The sequence below is a fragment of the Esox lucius genome, chromosome 15 (assembly GCF_011004845.1).
Source record: "Esox lucius isolate fEsoLuc1 chromosome 15, fEsoLuc1.pri, whole genome shotgun sequence".
Lineage (NCBI taxonomy): Eukaryota > Metazoa > Chordata > Actinopteri > Esociformes > Esocidae > Esox > Esox lucius.
The window spans coordinates 9435491-9451638 of record NC_047583.1 but is presented as its reverse complement, the minus strand read 5'-3'; the positions used below and the strand labels follow the sequence as shown (position 1 = coordinate 9451638).

At 48.1% G+C, this 16148-nt stretch overlaps 1 protein-coding gene across 1 annotated transcript in view; it reads right to left on the bottom strand.

The window, feature by feature from the left end:
* Positions 1 to 16148, bottom strand: part of ush2a (Usher syndrome 2A (autosomal recessive, mild)) — a 216814-nt gene that overhangs the window by 5449 nt on the left and 195217 nt on the right. Inside the window, 6 exon segments of the mRNA XM_034297424.1 lie at positions 3248 to 3572; positions 4173 to 4342; positions 4889 to 5899; positions 6081 to 6419; positions 7182 to 7409; positions 15933 to 16069. Of these exon segments, the coding sequence (XP_034153315.1) occupies positions 3248 to 3572; positions 4173 to 4342; positions 4889 to 5899; positions 6081 to 6419; positions 7182 to 7409; positions 15933 to 16069 (2210 nt within the window).

The window sequence follows — 16148 nt, the reverse complement described above, 5'->3', positions numbered from 1 at the left end:
AACTCATGGAAGGAGACGCTCGAGAAGGGAGAGGGGATGACATTAAGACAGTGAGATGAGAGATAGAGTCATGAAGACAGAAGAAGAGTGGAACATAACGGAAGTGAGAAAGAGGAGACAGTGTGTAGTGAGAGAAAGAGAGAGCGCGAGAGAGAGGGAAAGTGCCTCTCACCATAAACAAGCCCTGATCTTCCCCCAGTGTGCTGCCATGTCCTGCTCATAGAACCTAAAAACCTTTAACCCTCGGGTGTCTCCCTTTCTCTCTCTCTCATCTCTCTCTCTCCTTCTCATTCATTCTCTCCGTCTCTCTTGCACCACTCTCTCTCCCTCTGTCTCCAACCAAGATCCATCCATCAGTCAAAGTCGTCAGTAATGAGACAAACCACAGCACTCACCAATGCAGCTTCCTCTCCACGCATCTACATGACAATTACATTTCACCTTCATCAAGGAAAACACGTGCACGCATACACACACAAACACCACACACAAACACCACACGCACACACACACACACACACACGCGCACACACACACAAACACCACACACACACACACACACACACCTCCCAACCTAGCACTCAGCAGGCTAATCTTGTTTCCCAGGCAGTGCTAGTGTAATTATAGGGGAACAGTACTCAGGGTCAGACAGGTGGAGATTTGCATGGGTAAGTCATTTGTAGATTGTCCGGCGCAGCAGAGGCGGCAGATGGATGCGGTAGCCGATAGGGTTAAATTAGCCTCAATAATAGCCAATTACCCCGTGATCAATCAGGATGATAGATCTGAGAGAGGATCGAGACGGACTGATGGGGGGGGAAGGAGAACACACATTCACATTCCAACGCTCGGCATTCCCCGAACGTCAGCACCGGCAGGAGAAGGGCAGAGATGGGAGGGGTCAGGTAAAGGTCATCCTGTCACCTAGATGGAGAAAAGGTTAAGGGGGCGGTGGGGGCATTGGTGTGTGTGTGTGTGTGTGAGTGAGACATGGCGACGAGGTTTCTGCCATTGTTCAACGTAGCTAGGGAAACGCAAACACTGTTGTGGCTTCGGTCCGACAGCTTTCACTGTGTTGGCGTGTTTGTACTGATAAAACAGTGTGATGTCATGCTATCAGAGTCCTGGGTTTGAAAGTGGTAACGTATTTGTCTCTGTTCTCCTTGGTAAGGCCATTTCTCCCTGGATACAGAGAGGAGAAGCCTGGCCTGTAGAGACATATCTGTGTCCTCGTAAGAGCTAGAGACATTTTACGACCTCCACACCGCGCGCATACTGACACACTGTCTCCGGTCCAGGTTGTTACACAGAAAATAAAAATATAGCATCGTTGGGGCCATGGCAACAAAAATCTACCCCAGCTGGGCTGGACTCCCTCCGAGCTCTCTGGTTGGTCAACTGACTCTCGGCCGCACGCAGATGCACATCAAGCTCTCTGATTGGCCGGCTGAGCAGTGTCATCGCCGTGGAGACCAGGGTCGGAGGGTAAGTTGTGTGAAAGTGGGCGGTAATTAAAGGCTGGCATAAACCTGTCAATAAAACATGACGACCCAAGCTAATTAAGCTAATTTGCTCTCCCTGTGCTCTCTGGGACTCTGTCCTTCCCTGTGTTGCCGGGGAGAAATTACCCATGGTACTCTGCTTCACCTCTCTCACGATGAAGGGGGATAACCCACAAACAGCTCAAACTGTGGTGAAACACAACATAAACTTTAGAGCAGAACCACGGCCAAACCGTATCATGACCCACACCGCACATAAAAAGGTCTTTCCGATACAACATATCAAGGTGGGGCAAGCGACTAATTCGATTGGCTCGATGGTAGAGACGAGAGCTGTGTGCCAATGATTAATGGCGCTGTCGCCCGCCCGTCATCTCTCAGCCCCGCCTCCCCCTGTCATAAATTACGGCTGGTAAATAAGACGGAACAATCAGGCAAACTCAATCAATTAGAGCGTGGCTCTGCCCTCAGCTTGCGTCGCTGACAGGCAAGATGCTAATGTTATTGTGCTCTAAAGGGTAGCCTGTCAATTAGCGAAAACACGCAAACCTCCACATTAATATGGACTAGCATTACAACACCTGTCTGAATGAGGGTGAGGGAGGGTGGGTGGACGTGTGTGTGTGTGTGTGTGTGGGTTAGGTCTTACTGAACGAATGGGGACCAAATGTCCCAATGAGTATAGTAAAACCAGAATGAATTGACCTCATTGGGACCTTTTGCCGGTCCCCGTGAGGCAAAAGTAAATTTCCGGCTCTGGGTTTAGGTTTAGGGTCAAACTTACAATTGATTTTATAGTTAGAATTGGGGTTTCTTTAAGGTCCAGGCGTTGTTGGTTAAGTTTAGGGTTAAGGTTAGGCATTACATCTAGGTAAAGTTTAGGCATAAATGTTACTTTATTGAGGTTAAGGTTAGGGTTAGGTTTAGGGTTAGATTATGGTTAGGTTTAGGGTTAAGTCTAGGGCAAGGGAGCATGCAATTTCTATTTTCTGGTCCCCATGAGGGTAGCTGTACAAACTTGTGTGTGTGTGTGTGTGTGCTTGCATGTTTTATTTGCCACTACTTACATAGGATGTGTGTCTGTGACTTTATTTGCCACTACTTACATAGGATGTGTGTCTGTGACTTTATTTGCCACTACTTACATAGGATGTGTGTCTGTGACTTTATTTGCCACTACTTACATAGGATGTATGTCTGTGACTTTATTTGTGGGAGGCTCTGCAATACAATATCTTTAGTACTGACAGAATGTACAGAGCTTTCCAATCGTTTTGTGGTGGGGTGGAACAAAACAATGCAATCACTCTAGGCAAAGTAGGCCTCTGTGATGACCAGACTGTGGTGACCTGACTGTGGTGACCAGAGATGTGGTGACCAGACTGTGGTGACCAGAGATGTGGTGACCAGAGATGTGGTGACCAGACTGTGATGACCAGAGATGTGATGACCAGATATGTGGTGACCAGAGATGTGGTGACCAGAGATGTGATGACCAGATATGTGGTGACCAGAGATGTGGTGACCAGAGATGTGGTGAACAGACTGTGGTGACCAGACTGTGATGACCAGACTGTGATAACCAGAGATGTGATGACCAGAGATGTGGTGACCAGACTGTGGTAACCAGACTGTGGTGACCAGACTGTGATAACCAGATATGTGGTAACCAGAGATGTGATGACCAGAGATGTGGTGACCAGACTGTGATGACCAGACTGTGGTGACCAGACTGTGTACTCTACCTGGTACTGGTAGTCCGTGTAGGGCAGAAGACCAGCATTGCGGCACGACGTGGAGGCATTCCTACACACCAGCACAGGGGCACCCCCATGGACCTCAGTGTTCTGACCCAATCTCCTATATACTTCATAATGTAGGATTCTACCATTGGGCTGGGCCGGGGGGGACCAGGAGAGCATGAAGACAGTCTGTAGGCCCCTGGTGTCTCTATGTAGCTCCAGCAGTGGTGCATTCTGTCCAGTAGGGGGAGACTCGAGTGTCAGCACGGATGCCCAGTCGCTGGAAGCACAGCCCAGCTCTGTACACGCCTCCACTCTCACCTCGTACCTGATGTGCACACACACACACACATGCAGGCCCTTAAATGTCCAACATGTTTTCTTACTTAAATGTAGTCAATATTATATAATGCTACGTTTCTACATTGAACATAGTGAAAGAAGAAAAGAGAGACAGAATAAAAGAGGGAGAGAGATGGGTGAGGAAGAAAGTAGAATAGAAGGGAGAGAAGGTCATTTGAGAGGAAGCGTAGTGATCTCTAGATGATAAAGCTGATGAGCTTTTATTATCTGGCTCTTATCAGTATTTCACCTTACACACGCACATGCACTCACACACACTAACACAGAGCCCTCTGTCTGACCCAGTGCCTTTGTCTGGAACAGGAACAGGGAGATGGAGACATGACCACTGCCTCAAGGTTGATTCCCTTTCTCCATCTCTCTACCTCCATCTGGCCCTCTGTCTCTCTCCCCTCCCTCTGCCACACTCTCCTCTCTCTGGGTCTTTCTCTGTTTTTCTCTCCTAACCCTAACCCATTTCTTTTTGCTACTATTTCAGTGCGTGTGCAGTAGTTCAATGTGCTTTCTCAATCCTTCTCTCTGTCGACCTTAGGCTAAAGGTCAGGGGTTAGTTAGAGTGACCCACCTGTGGTAGGGCCTCAGTTCCTGCAGTGTGGTGGAGCGGTCAGAGAAGGCGCTGTGTCCTGACTCAAACAGGAAGCTGCGTGTTGAGGTCACAGCTGGGTCTCTCTGGTGCACAGTATATCTGATGATCACCCCGTTAGGTCTGGCAGGGGGCTCCCACAACACTCTAACCTTCACGACATTATCAAAACATTATCACAATGTTAGAGACTAGGTCCCACACCAACCTTACTTTCATGACATTATAACAACATTATCACAATGTTAGAGACTAGCTCCCACTCCACCCTCACCTTTACAATGCTCTCACAATGCTAGAGACTAAGTCCCACATCACCCTCACAACATTATCACAAAATGATCATAACGTTCAAGAATGGCTCAGACTCCAACCTCACATTCAAAACAATTACACAACATTAGAAACTAGCCCCCTGCTCCACCCTCACAACATTATCACAGAATTATCATAATGTTACAAGAATGTCTCAGACTCCACCCTCACAACATTATCCACCAAGACTCATACTGCTGGTGTAGGGTCTGTCTTGTCCATGCAATCCCAATTCATTACGATATAAAAAATAAATCTGATATCTAATTTCTGGAAAATATTAATAACAATCTGACATGCGAGGAGGTGGCGTCAGAGCCGTGCTACTACAACAATGTGTTTGGAATTCTAATATTGTTTTTCCTACCACCACCCACACTGACCTGCCCTGGCATCAGAGGCTGTAGTGTGGGGGGCCCAACACCGGAGGGCGCTGATGGGTGAGTCCTGGCTTTGGCAACGGCGCTGGTGACCGCTCCCCGGCTGTTGTTGGCTGTCACGCTGTAGCTGTACTCCACACTCGGCAAAAGCGCAAAGTCATGGTAATGTGTCTGTGTGCCAACATAGATCACCTGGCCATCCCTGCGGAGCTCGTAACCAGTGACAACGCCGTTGGGCTGTTCCGGCGCCCGCCAGGTGACCTCAAGGGACTCGGGGCCGGTGACTTTGAGGGAGGGAGAATTTAAACCATGAGGAGGGGCCTCAAGGGTTTGGGCCAGTGTGGGAGGGCTAGGGGTACACCCCCCGTTGGTACAAGCCAACAGGACAAGCTGATAGAACGTGTGCGGCCGTAGCCCTGACATCACCACAGACAAGTCCCTCCCATGGTAAACCTCCTCTCCATTGGCCTTCAGCACATACTGCGTCACCTCCCCATTCTGGATTAATGGAACAGTCCAGGATGCGTTGATACTATGGGCTGTGATGTGGGTCGTGCTGGGAGAGTCCACCGCAGTGGGGGGAGTCTCCATTGTTTTTACATGTGTTTCAGGACTAGTGACACAGCCCTCAGTCGTGCAGGCTGTAACAGAGTATCTGTAGGGGGTGAAGGCCGACAGGTCCTCATCTGTGTAGTTGAAAACACTGGGGTCAAAACTAAAAGGAAAACTGACGTTGTCTCTCTGGATCCTGTAAGACAAAAGAACCCCGTTACTCTCCTGTGGTGGGCTCCACGACACCAGAAGCTTACAGGGCTCCCCGTCAATGTGGATGACCGAGGGGGGTTTCAGTCCGCGCGGGGGGGCCTGTTTGGTTTTCACAGTAACCCAGGGGCTGTCCGCGTGTCCGGCGGGGTTCTGGACGCGGATGCTGAACTGGTACTGGGTCCAGGGCCTCAGGCCCGTCACGGTGTGGGACAAACTAGGTGCCTGGGCGGAACTTTTACGGAAGAGAACCTGACAGAAGAAACATAGTGTAATAAATAAAATTAAATAATGGACTTACATCCAGCAGCTACTGATGGTGCTATAACTTCAACAGACAGATTTATATGATAGGATCTGCTCTGGGAATGGAATGTTTCCTATTGTTTTTTGCCTGTATGGGTAAAAGGATTGAGACGGTGAATAAACAGACCTTAGCACTAGTGGGTTCCTCCTCACTACTCCTCTCCCTCCCCTCATCCAGATTTCGCCCCAGCAGGAAATACTCTTCTATTGGTCCATTGGGCTGGGTGGGCGGGGTCCAGGTTAGTTCTATGCTGTGTGGGCCAACAGCGCGGGGCACAGGGGCGGTTTGATGGCTGGGGGGGGCTGCCGCCGTGGTAACAGACTGAGGAGGGGTGCGGGAACAGCCTGCGGAGGTGCAGGCCTCCAAAATCAGCGAATACAGGGAGAAGGGCTCTAAGCGTCGAAACAGGAACTGGCGAGACAGACCGCTGAACTCCAGGTTCCCTTCACTGTAGATATTATAACCCTGGAGGAGAAAGATACCGAGAGGTACGAGAGAGAGGGTTTGGGAGGTGTGCATGTCTACTGTGAGGAATGTATCTCTGTAAGGGTAAGAGTTGATGATTACACATAGTGCAAACTGTTCTGGTTCTAAACACAATACGCATGTTTGCATTGCAATCCTCAATCTGTGTGTATATGTCTGTCCATGTGTGTATATGTCTATGTGTATATGTCTGTCCATGTGTGTATATGTCTATGTGTATATGTCTGTCTGTGTGTGTATGTCTCTGTGTGTATATGTCTGTCTTTGTGTGTATGTCTCTGTGTATATGTCTGTCTTTGTGTGCATGTCTATGTGTTTATGTCTATATGTGTGTATGTCTATGTGTGTATATGTCTGTCTATGTGTGTATGTCTATATGTGTGTATGTCTATGTGTGTATATGTCTGTCTATGTGTGTATGTCTATATGTGTGTATGTCTATGTGTGTATATGTCTGTCTATGTGTGTATGTCTATATGTGTGTATGTCTATGTGTGTATATGTCTGTCTATGTGTGTATGTCTATGTGTGTATATGTCTGTCTATGTGTATGTCTATGTCTCTATGTGTATATGTCTCTCTATGTGTGTATATGTCTATGTGTATGTCTGTCTATGAGTGTATATGTCTGTGTGTGTATATATATCTGTCTGTGTGTGTACCATGACAACCTAGGTGGGTCTTTTTATTGTACATGTTTATGTGAATGCGTGTGCGTGTATATGTTGTGCGTGTGTGTACCGTGATAACCCCGTTAGGTGTATGAGGTGGGTCCCAGGTCAGCAGTAATGCTCGGCCCTGCTCTCTGTGCTCCACAGTGAAGTTGGACAGCCCAGCGGGCCACGCCTCCAGGGTCCTAACCCTAACCCAGGGGCTGGAGACGCGGCCCGCCCCGTTTGCTGCCTCCACGCGCAAGCTGTACACACTGAACGGCTCCAAGCCGTACACACTGGCCTGCCGAGTACCGCCCTGAGGGGCAGAGGGAAAACCGGGAGAAGAAAGGGAGGGATATAGAGAGAGAGGGAAAACAGGAAGTGGGTAAGTACAGCATCCCAGGATTCACCCATGTATTTCCAAAGAGCAGAACTCAACTATGACGCACAGCAAACAATACAAACACAACGTAACGGGATTTGACCCAGGGGCGGATATCAACACGCACGCTGTCCTACAACCTGGACTAACACGCTCAAATAAACCAGGCAGACAATCACATCTCTAGGGTGATGTTAATTCTAAAGGCCTGGTTCCAAACACGTGCCACGCCCTCTCTACCAGTACCACACAGCCCAGACCCAACACACCACACGCCCCCATCTCTCCAGCCGAGCCCAACCAAGTCCAAGTCTCAGAGTAGACTGCCACGCAAGGCTCCATAATTGATTATCAACACAGAGTTATTTTAAGGGCAGAGACGACACACAGAGACGACACAGAGAGATGAAACACAAAGACGACACACAGAGACGACACACAGAGACGACACAGAGAGATGACACACAGAGAGACGAAACACAGAGACGACACAGAGAGACGACACACAGAGAGATGATACAGAGAGATGACACAGAGAGACGACACAGAGAGACGACACAGAGAGACGACACAGAGAGACGACACACAGAGAGACGACACAGAGAGACGACATACAGAGAGACGACACACAGAGAGACGAAACACAGAGACGACACAGAGAGACGACACACAGAGAGACGAAACACAGAGACGACACAGAGAGACGACACACAGAGACGACAAAGAGACAACACAGAGACGACACACAGAGACGACACAGAGATGACACACAGAGACTACACAGAGATGACACAGAGACGACACAGAGACGACACAGAGAGCACTACGGGGATGTCAACGTGTACGTCTGTGGAATTTCTGTCCCCAGAATAGAGTGTGTGAAAGGGTGAAAGGGTGTTTGTGCGTGTTCATGCATGAATGTGTGTGTGCACGCGTGTCAGATGAAACCCTTCCTAAGGCCCAGCATGCAGTGTGTTCGTTCCCTGGTGCAAACCCAGATTAATATGAACTCTGGACACCACCACAATCACAGCAATAAAACCTCCACACACACATTATCAGAGAGGCGTTACCGCCCCCTAACTCACACAGCACAGACAACAGAACGCTGCTTGGATTTCCTGACATTTTTTTTTTTTTTTATTCACAGAAAACAGGATTAACGATCCCCCCGTCACGAGCAGAGGGGGAAGAGAGGGCGAGCAAAAGGGTAATCCTTTAAAATCACAACCTTCTCTGTGGAGAAAGAGAAACGCAGCAGTTAACTCTCGGAGAGAGAAAGAAAAGAGAGAGAACGAGAGTATGAGAGAAAAGGAGAATGAGATAAAAGAGCGAGAATGCTACCTTTAGCACAGATATGTGAGGCACATGCGGACCATAAAACTGTTAACATATGCACACTGTCATTTCCAACAGCTGCTGGGGTGTCTTTATTTGAGCGTAGAGACTCCTCGGCCCCTAGATGGCAATGCAATCAAACACTTTTACAAAACCACTGGCACACTGCGTTAACGGGCTCACAAACAGACCCCCCCCCCCCCCACACACACACACACACACACACACACACACATTGGCCCACACCCTTCTACAGACTGCCATTAAAAAACGACTAAGAGAATTGATTCTGTTATAGATTTCTGAATAAATGTTTACAGCTTAGATGTCTACAAGAGGATGTGTTTAACTTTTCATTAATGTGTGTGCGCGTGTGTGTGGATGCGTGTGGATGTATGTGGGTGGGGATGTGCTCAATGTGGGTAATGGTTGGCTCAATTTAAAACACTCATGTCTGTCAATGTGAAATAAGGACCCCTGTTTCTCTGAGAGCTGAGGCATACCCTGATATTTACAGAAAAGGTCACTAAACAGGAGCACGAGGGAAGATGAAGAGGAGAGAAGTAGGGAGGAAGAGAGGAGACGAGTGGGAGCGGAGCGGAGTGAGAGGATGGACAACAGACAAAGAGAAGACCGACACAGGCCCCGTTGATGTACATTAAAGAGTTCTCCCATCTTCTTCATATGGAAGCGGACTAGCTTACGCCTTGTAACAAAGCCCCCCTCATTCTCTACCTCCCTTTGTCTTTCTCGCTCTCTTTTCGTCTACATGTACAGGTCTCCCTTGGCCAGTACGCGAGCACGCCCGTGTGTGTGTGTGATGCAGGTGGACAGGCACGGGGCGGGCAGGGACAGGCTATGATACTAATTAAGAATAAGCATGTGTATTTGTCAGAATAATTATGCTGATTATCTCTCACAGAACAGTACTGAAACCAGAGAGGAGGGGCTGGGACCTCCATTAGCATATGGACACACACACACACACACACACAGAGAGAGAGAAGTCCGTTATTCAAAAGAAGGAAGTTTAAGGCGCCTGGCTGTGTTTTGGCACAACATGGATTCTCTCTGCATCTCTTGCGAAACGGCAGAGGTACGCAGCCTTCGAGAAATCCCAGTCGAACGCAGGAAGACCTCTAACTAATTCCACGAAATGTAAAGCCTATTTAACGCAGCAGTAGGAAGTGTTGCTGGAGAGGAAGCCAGCCAGTCCAGCCCCATCTGAGCAGTAATTGTTTTGGAGTTTCCTGAGGTGAAACAGCCCACCACACACAGCTATCAACTCACCATGCCAGACACACACACAACCCAGGCCAAGTGTGTGTACGTGTGTGTGAGAATGCGTATGTGTATGTCTGTGTGTAAATGTGTGTGTGTGAATTTGTGAGTGTGTGTGCATTAGTGGGTGTTTAGGTGCGTGTCCTGAGCACATTTCCGTCTGTATGTATATGAACATGCCGTCACAGTGCCACAGGGCAGGCTGCATGTCTCCAGCTCAGAGGGTGGAGAGGTGTCTGCTGGGAGGTCCGTTCTGGGCATGCCTGGTTCACACTGGTAGCCATGATTGTTTTTGGCATCCCTAGGCCCCAGGATGGGTCATCAGGCCCAGGAAGCTGGGGCAGCCAGAATGTGCCTGTTTAGAATTCTCTAATAATTTACCCTGCAGCCTGACCTTATGGTGTGTGTGTTTGTAGGTGTGTGTGTTTATGTGTGTGTGATTGTGTGTGTGTAGATATATCTCAGTGTCCCAGACCCAGTCCACTGTGTTTAGAGTGAGTCTCACACACTCAGTCTTTGAGAAGTCGGATGACCAAACAACCCAGCAACCACTGCTATTCTGGTTCAGAAAATCACTTCTAGGGTCCTGTTCAAACCAACTGGCAACGTTGTACTTGCACAATAGGAATACTGCTAGAATACATTCTCTGAGGTTCTCTCATGGGAAATGTTTTGTGTGTTATAAAAACAACCAGTTACACTCAGTGCTCTTTCTAAAGTGCATGGTAATAACCTGGTGTTAAGAGACAGCCCTCATAGCTGTGAGGATCATAGTGAATGGTGTCTACACTTGACGAATCCCTTTTGACATTTACCATCTCATTCTGAACGCTATTATCAGTTCTTTACACTCATGTCACACTTCATACACACACACACACAAACACATACCCACACGAAGCCACACACACAAAGCCACACAGAGTCCTGCTGGCTTCTCTCCATCATAATGGTGTAGCTCTTTGTCCTAAAGGGCCCTACTAGAAGGTTTACGCCACATCTTCCCTTCAGTCCAGTTGTCTGTAATGTATGTTGATTGAAGGTAGTTATCGTGAAGTCGTGGAGCACACACACACACATACACAGACACACACACACATTCCTCTACAGTGTCATCGTCAACTCTCATTACAATAAACACACATTATGACAAGTGAAGAGCACTACAAACACACACACACTCCTCTTGATGCATACAACATCTTCTCAGAACACATCCAGGGAACCAGGGAGCTCTGAAGAGACATGGTTAGAGGGAAAGAGGGGGAGATGGAGGGAGAGGGAAATGGAGTGCTTTGGTTGTTGTAGATGATTATTTGCTGTTTATGCAAGGGGCCTGTGTGAGACAATCACCCTGAGTGCCCTCCAATCAGAGCCTGAGTACAGGAGCAAAGGGTGGGGGTTGGGGCCTCTACCCTCCTAGAGTCTGGCTCCTTGGTTCACTCCCTCTCTCCTCTGTCCTTCAGGGCTCTTCATTCTATTGTGCCATTGAGCTCAAGGGCAAAAATCTATTTTTTCTTCAACTCACTACGCTCTCCCTCTGGCCCTCTCTCCTTTTCATCACTCCCTACCCCTCTCACTTTCCCCCTTTTTCTCTTTTCACCTGTATCTCTCTATCTCCACTCTCTTTCTCCTAGAGGCAGCACATTTAAAGGAAATGCGTCACTGAAACTTCGGATGAAGAGAAAGAGAGAGGTAGAAGAGAAAAAAAGTGTGTGAAAGAGACAGAACATTTCAGAGAAAGATATCTGATTAGGTTAAGAAAAAGACAATAAGGCAAATGAGAGAGATGGAAACGAAGAGCTTGCCATCTGTCATGTTCCGATCGGGGTCATATGTCTGAGACCTGTGACAATACCGTAACCTGCCCTTCGTGTCACCTCTGACCTTCAGCCCTACCTCTATGACTTGGCAGTTTCACACAACTGATCACATTCACTTCTCCATCTGAGCGGGCGATGTCCTGTGTTTCCACAGGGCTGATGATGTGGCCCAGAACACCGATCAACCCTCGGTGTCCCTCTTCTCCTCTCCCTCTCCTCCTCTCCCTCCCTCTCCTCTCCTCACCCTCTCTCACCCTCTCTCTCTCTCTCCTCTCTCTCTCTCTCTCTCCTCTCCTCCTTGTTCTTAATGGTAAACTAACAGATTGTAAACATGCTGCTAGCACTTCTCTCCCTCCCCACCCCCTCCTTCCTTCTCCCCATCTTTTTTTTCCAGGGTATTTTTTAAACAATGTCCTTCATGTTAGAGTGGTTACGGGCAGCAGAAGGACATCATTAGCGCCGTGGTTAAACTGTAATTTACACCATTAGAGAGGCAGGAGCCATTTTTATTGCCTAGTAAATTTCAGCTCTGAAATATTTAGACCATATGGCTCAATTTGTGTAGTAACCTTAATTTCTGCACCCTTCAGGTCCTGGTGGCTGGCGGTGGAGCACAGTGCACACACACGCACACACACACGTACGCACACACACACACACACACACAGTGCTAGGCGGCAGCAAGCGGTAGCTGCGTCAGATGAATGCGGTGTCAGGTTGTGTTCGGGTGAAGGCGTGCGAACAGTAGCCAGATGGTCCCTGGGATGATGACTGTCTGGGGTCCTGATCTGATCAATCGCATGTATTAATACATCTCCCTTCACCACGGACCCCAGGGGCACCGCACACAACATCTGGAGAGAGAGGGAGGAGGGGGGAGGGGGGGGGTGTAGTGTAGGAATGTATAAGTATTAATATGGCTTCACCGGGGGCCATGAGTAAACATCTGGAGAGACAGGGAGGGTGGGAGGGAGGGAGGGAGGGATGGAGGGCGAGAGGGAGGGAGGGTGGGAGGAATGGATGGATGAGGGAGGGATGGCCATGGGAAAATAGGGACAATAGGGGAAGAACTGAAGTAAGAAGAGTAAAGACAGAGAGAGAGAGAGAGAGAGAGAAGTGAGGCAGGACAGAGACCAGAGAGATCTTTAACCGGAAGTTAGGACGGAATTGGAATTCAGTTATAAACCTCTCGATTGGTGTGTAATTTGTGTGTGTGTGTGTGTGTGTGTAATGTGTGTGTGTGTGTGTAATGTGTGTGTTTGTGCCCACATTGTGCCAGGCGGGCAAAGGGGTTCTGGCGGGGCGGACCGCCTGCGTTCCGTACCCTCATTCCGTCCAATCGCCATGACGACCCCATTAATCACCCACCCTGGCACAGAGAGGAGCTCCCAGCCCAGCCAGAGATCAATACACACACACACACACACACACACACACACACACAGGCTTATTGCATTTCTCCCTCTCAGTAGTGGACATTAGTGAGGAGAACATCAACCCATCTGTTCTGAGGCCTGTCAGACTATATGATTAGAGAACTACACCAGACAACACATCAGGAGCGTTCGAAGTGGGATTGTTAATTAAGAAAAATCTGCCACATAAAATCTAGTTTTTCCTTGAACAGATACATAATGAAACAAAGCAGTAATGTTTATGTATTATCTATATTTGAGCTACTTCATTAGCAGGAGGCAGGAGCTGCATCACATGAGATGAAGAGCAGCAGCTAAAGCAAGTTGCGAGGGAAGGGCTACGGGGTGTGGGGGAGGAGCCGACCAAGGTGTGGGGGAGGAGCTAGCTTGGGTACAGGGGAGGGACCTTCTAGCATATGGAGAGAAGCCATACAGGGTATTGGGGATGGGCCACCTGAGGTTTGAGAAGCTGTATGGGGTGTGGGGGAGGAGCCATACAGTCTTGGGGAAGAAACGTATGGTGTGTGGAGGAACCTTCCAGGGTATGGGGGGAGGAGCCAACCAAGGTATGGGGGAGGAGCCATCCAAGGTGTGGGGGAGGAGCTGTACGGTGGGGATCAGGGGAGATATACAGTGGAAATAAAAAGTCTACACACCCCTGCCAGGTTTTTGTGATGTAAAGATAAATCATGTCAGAACTTTTTCCACTTTTAATGTGACCTATATTGTGAACAATTCAATTGAAAAACAAACTGAAATCTTCGAGGGGGAAAAATGAAAAATAAAAACCTTACAATAACCAAAAAGAAATAACACAATGTCAAAGTGATTGATGAACTGAATGAATTTAAAATACAAAAAAGCTAAGAATATATTGAATAAATATTCACCCCCTTTAGTCAATATCTGGAAGAGGCACCTTTGGCAGCAATAACAATCATTGATTTCTTTGGATAGGTCTCTAGCAGCTTTCCACATTCATTTTTGCTAAATTGCCCCATCTCTGTCAAGTTGCATGGGACCTTTGGTAACTGTAATTCATTCAGAGAATTTTCCAGATGTTATTTTTCAATTTGACATTGTTTTGGGGTCTAAAATAAATTTTATTCATTTTGATTTCAGGATGTAACACAATAAAATGTGGAAACATCCAAAGGGGTTAACACTTTTGAGAACCACTGTATCTGTCATCCACACACACACACACACACACCCACACACACACCCACCCACACACAAACACTCACCCACAACCACACTCATCCACACACACACACACACCCACCCACACAGACTCACCCACACACACACACACACACACGTTGGCATGATGACTATCTAGAAGCCTAAAGCCTGAAGACTTTAATACAGGAGATTACTGCAGTCTCTCTTTTTGTTGTTTGCCTTTCTTTCTTTTTCTTTCTATCGAGAGAGTCTAAGATCACGCATCCAGTGTGACAAATGACCGTGATGGCACTGTGGCCACTACATATCAATGACACACACACACAAACAAACACACACACACACACACACACACACACACACACTGTTCCATATAAATGAGGAGGTTAAAGGTCTGTATTTACATGTTGTATTAATTATGACTGACAACACAAAGGTCAGAGGGGGGAGTAAACAAGATGTATGTAGCTCCCTCACCTTTTTCCATTGTGCTCTCTACACTCTACACTCTTTTCTATTTGCTCCCTCTTTCTTTCTTTCTTTCTTTCTTTCGCTCCCTCCCTCTTTTACTCTCCCCCTTTCTTCTCTCACTCTAATTTTCCCTCTCTTGCCTTTTCGTATCTCACTCACTACCAAACACATACACTCAATGGAAGAAACGGAGGTACGGAGACAGAGTGTATCACCAGACGGCTACAACACAAATCCCAAACAGAACACCTGCCAGGACAGTCAATTGGAATCAGTGAATAACTCCTCTGATCTCTCTCTCACACACACGCGCCGAGCTTTCCGTGCTGGCGTGGCGTTCTGAGGTGATGGTATCACAGAGAGGCATTCTAGCGTTGGCATGGTGTTCTGGCGTTGGCGTGGCGTTCTGGCGTTGGCGTGGCGTTCTAGTGATGTCAGGATGTTTACTGAGCTGCCAGGTTACATTTAAACTGGCTGACAGGCAGCAGGGGAGGACCTGTGTGTGTTTTGTGTGTGTATATGTGTGTGTGTGTGTGAAAGGCACGTATAGAGTTATTTTCTGAGTTGGAGCAGATTTGGCGTGGTGTATTGTGGGAAGGACCCTGGAGGACAAGAACCCCTGGCTGTGTGTGTTAGTGTGTGTGTCTGTTAGTATACGTGCGTGTGTGTTAGTGTGTGTGTCTGTTAGTATACGTGCGTGTTAGTGTGTGTGTCTGTTAGTATACGTGCGTGTGCGTTAATGTGTGTGTGCTAGTATACGTGCATGTGCGTTAGTGCGTGTGTGTGTGTGCTAGTGTGTCTGTTAATATACGTGCGTGTGTGTTAGTGTGTGTGTGTGCCTGCAGGCCCCTCACCGGCAAACAGATGGCACCTGCACCACAGGCAGGGCCCGGCCCATCCACGCCACCAAACACAGAGACCCATGAGTGTAAGATGTGTGTTACCGGTACAGTCAGCGCCATCACTGTAGACGGGTGGAGCGTGGGGTCTGTCAGGTGTTTCCTGTAAGCCAGGCGATACTGGGAGATCCTTCCATTGGGTTGTCTCGGCTGTGTCCACTTCACCTGCACTGAGTACGCACCTGCAAGCACACGCACACGCACACACACACACACACACACACACACAGTGACAACCACGTCGGACACCAAAACCACATT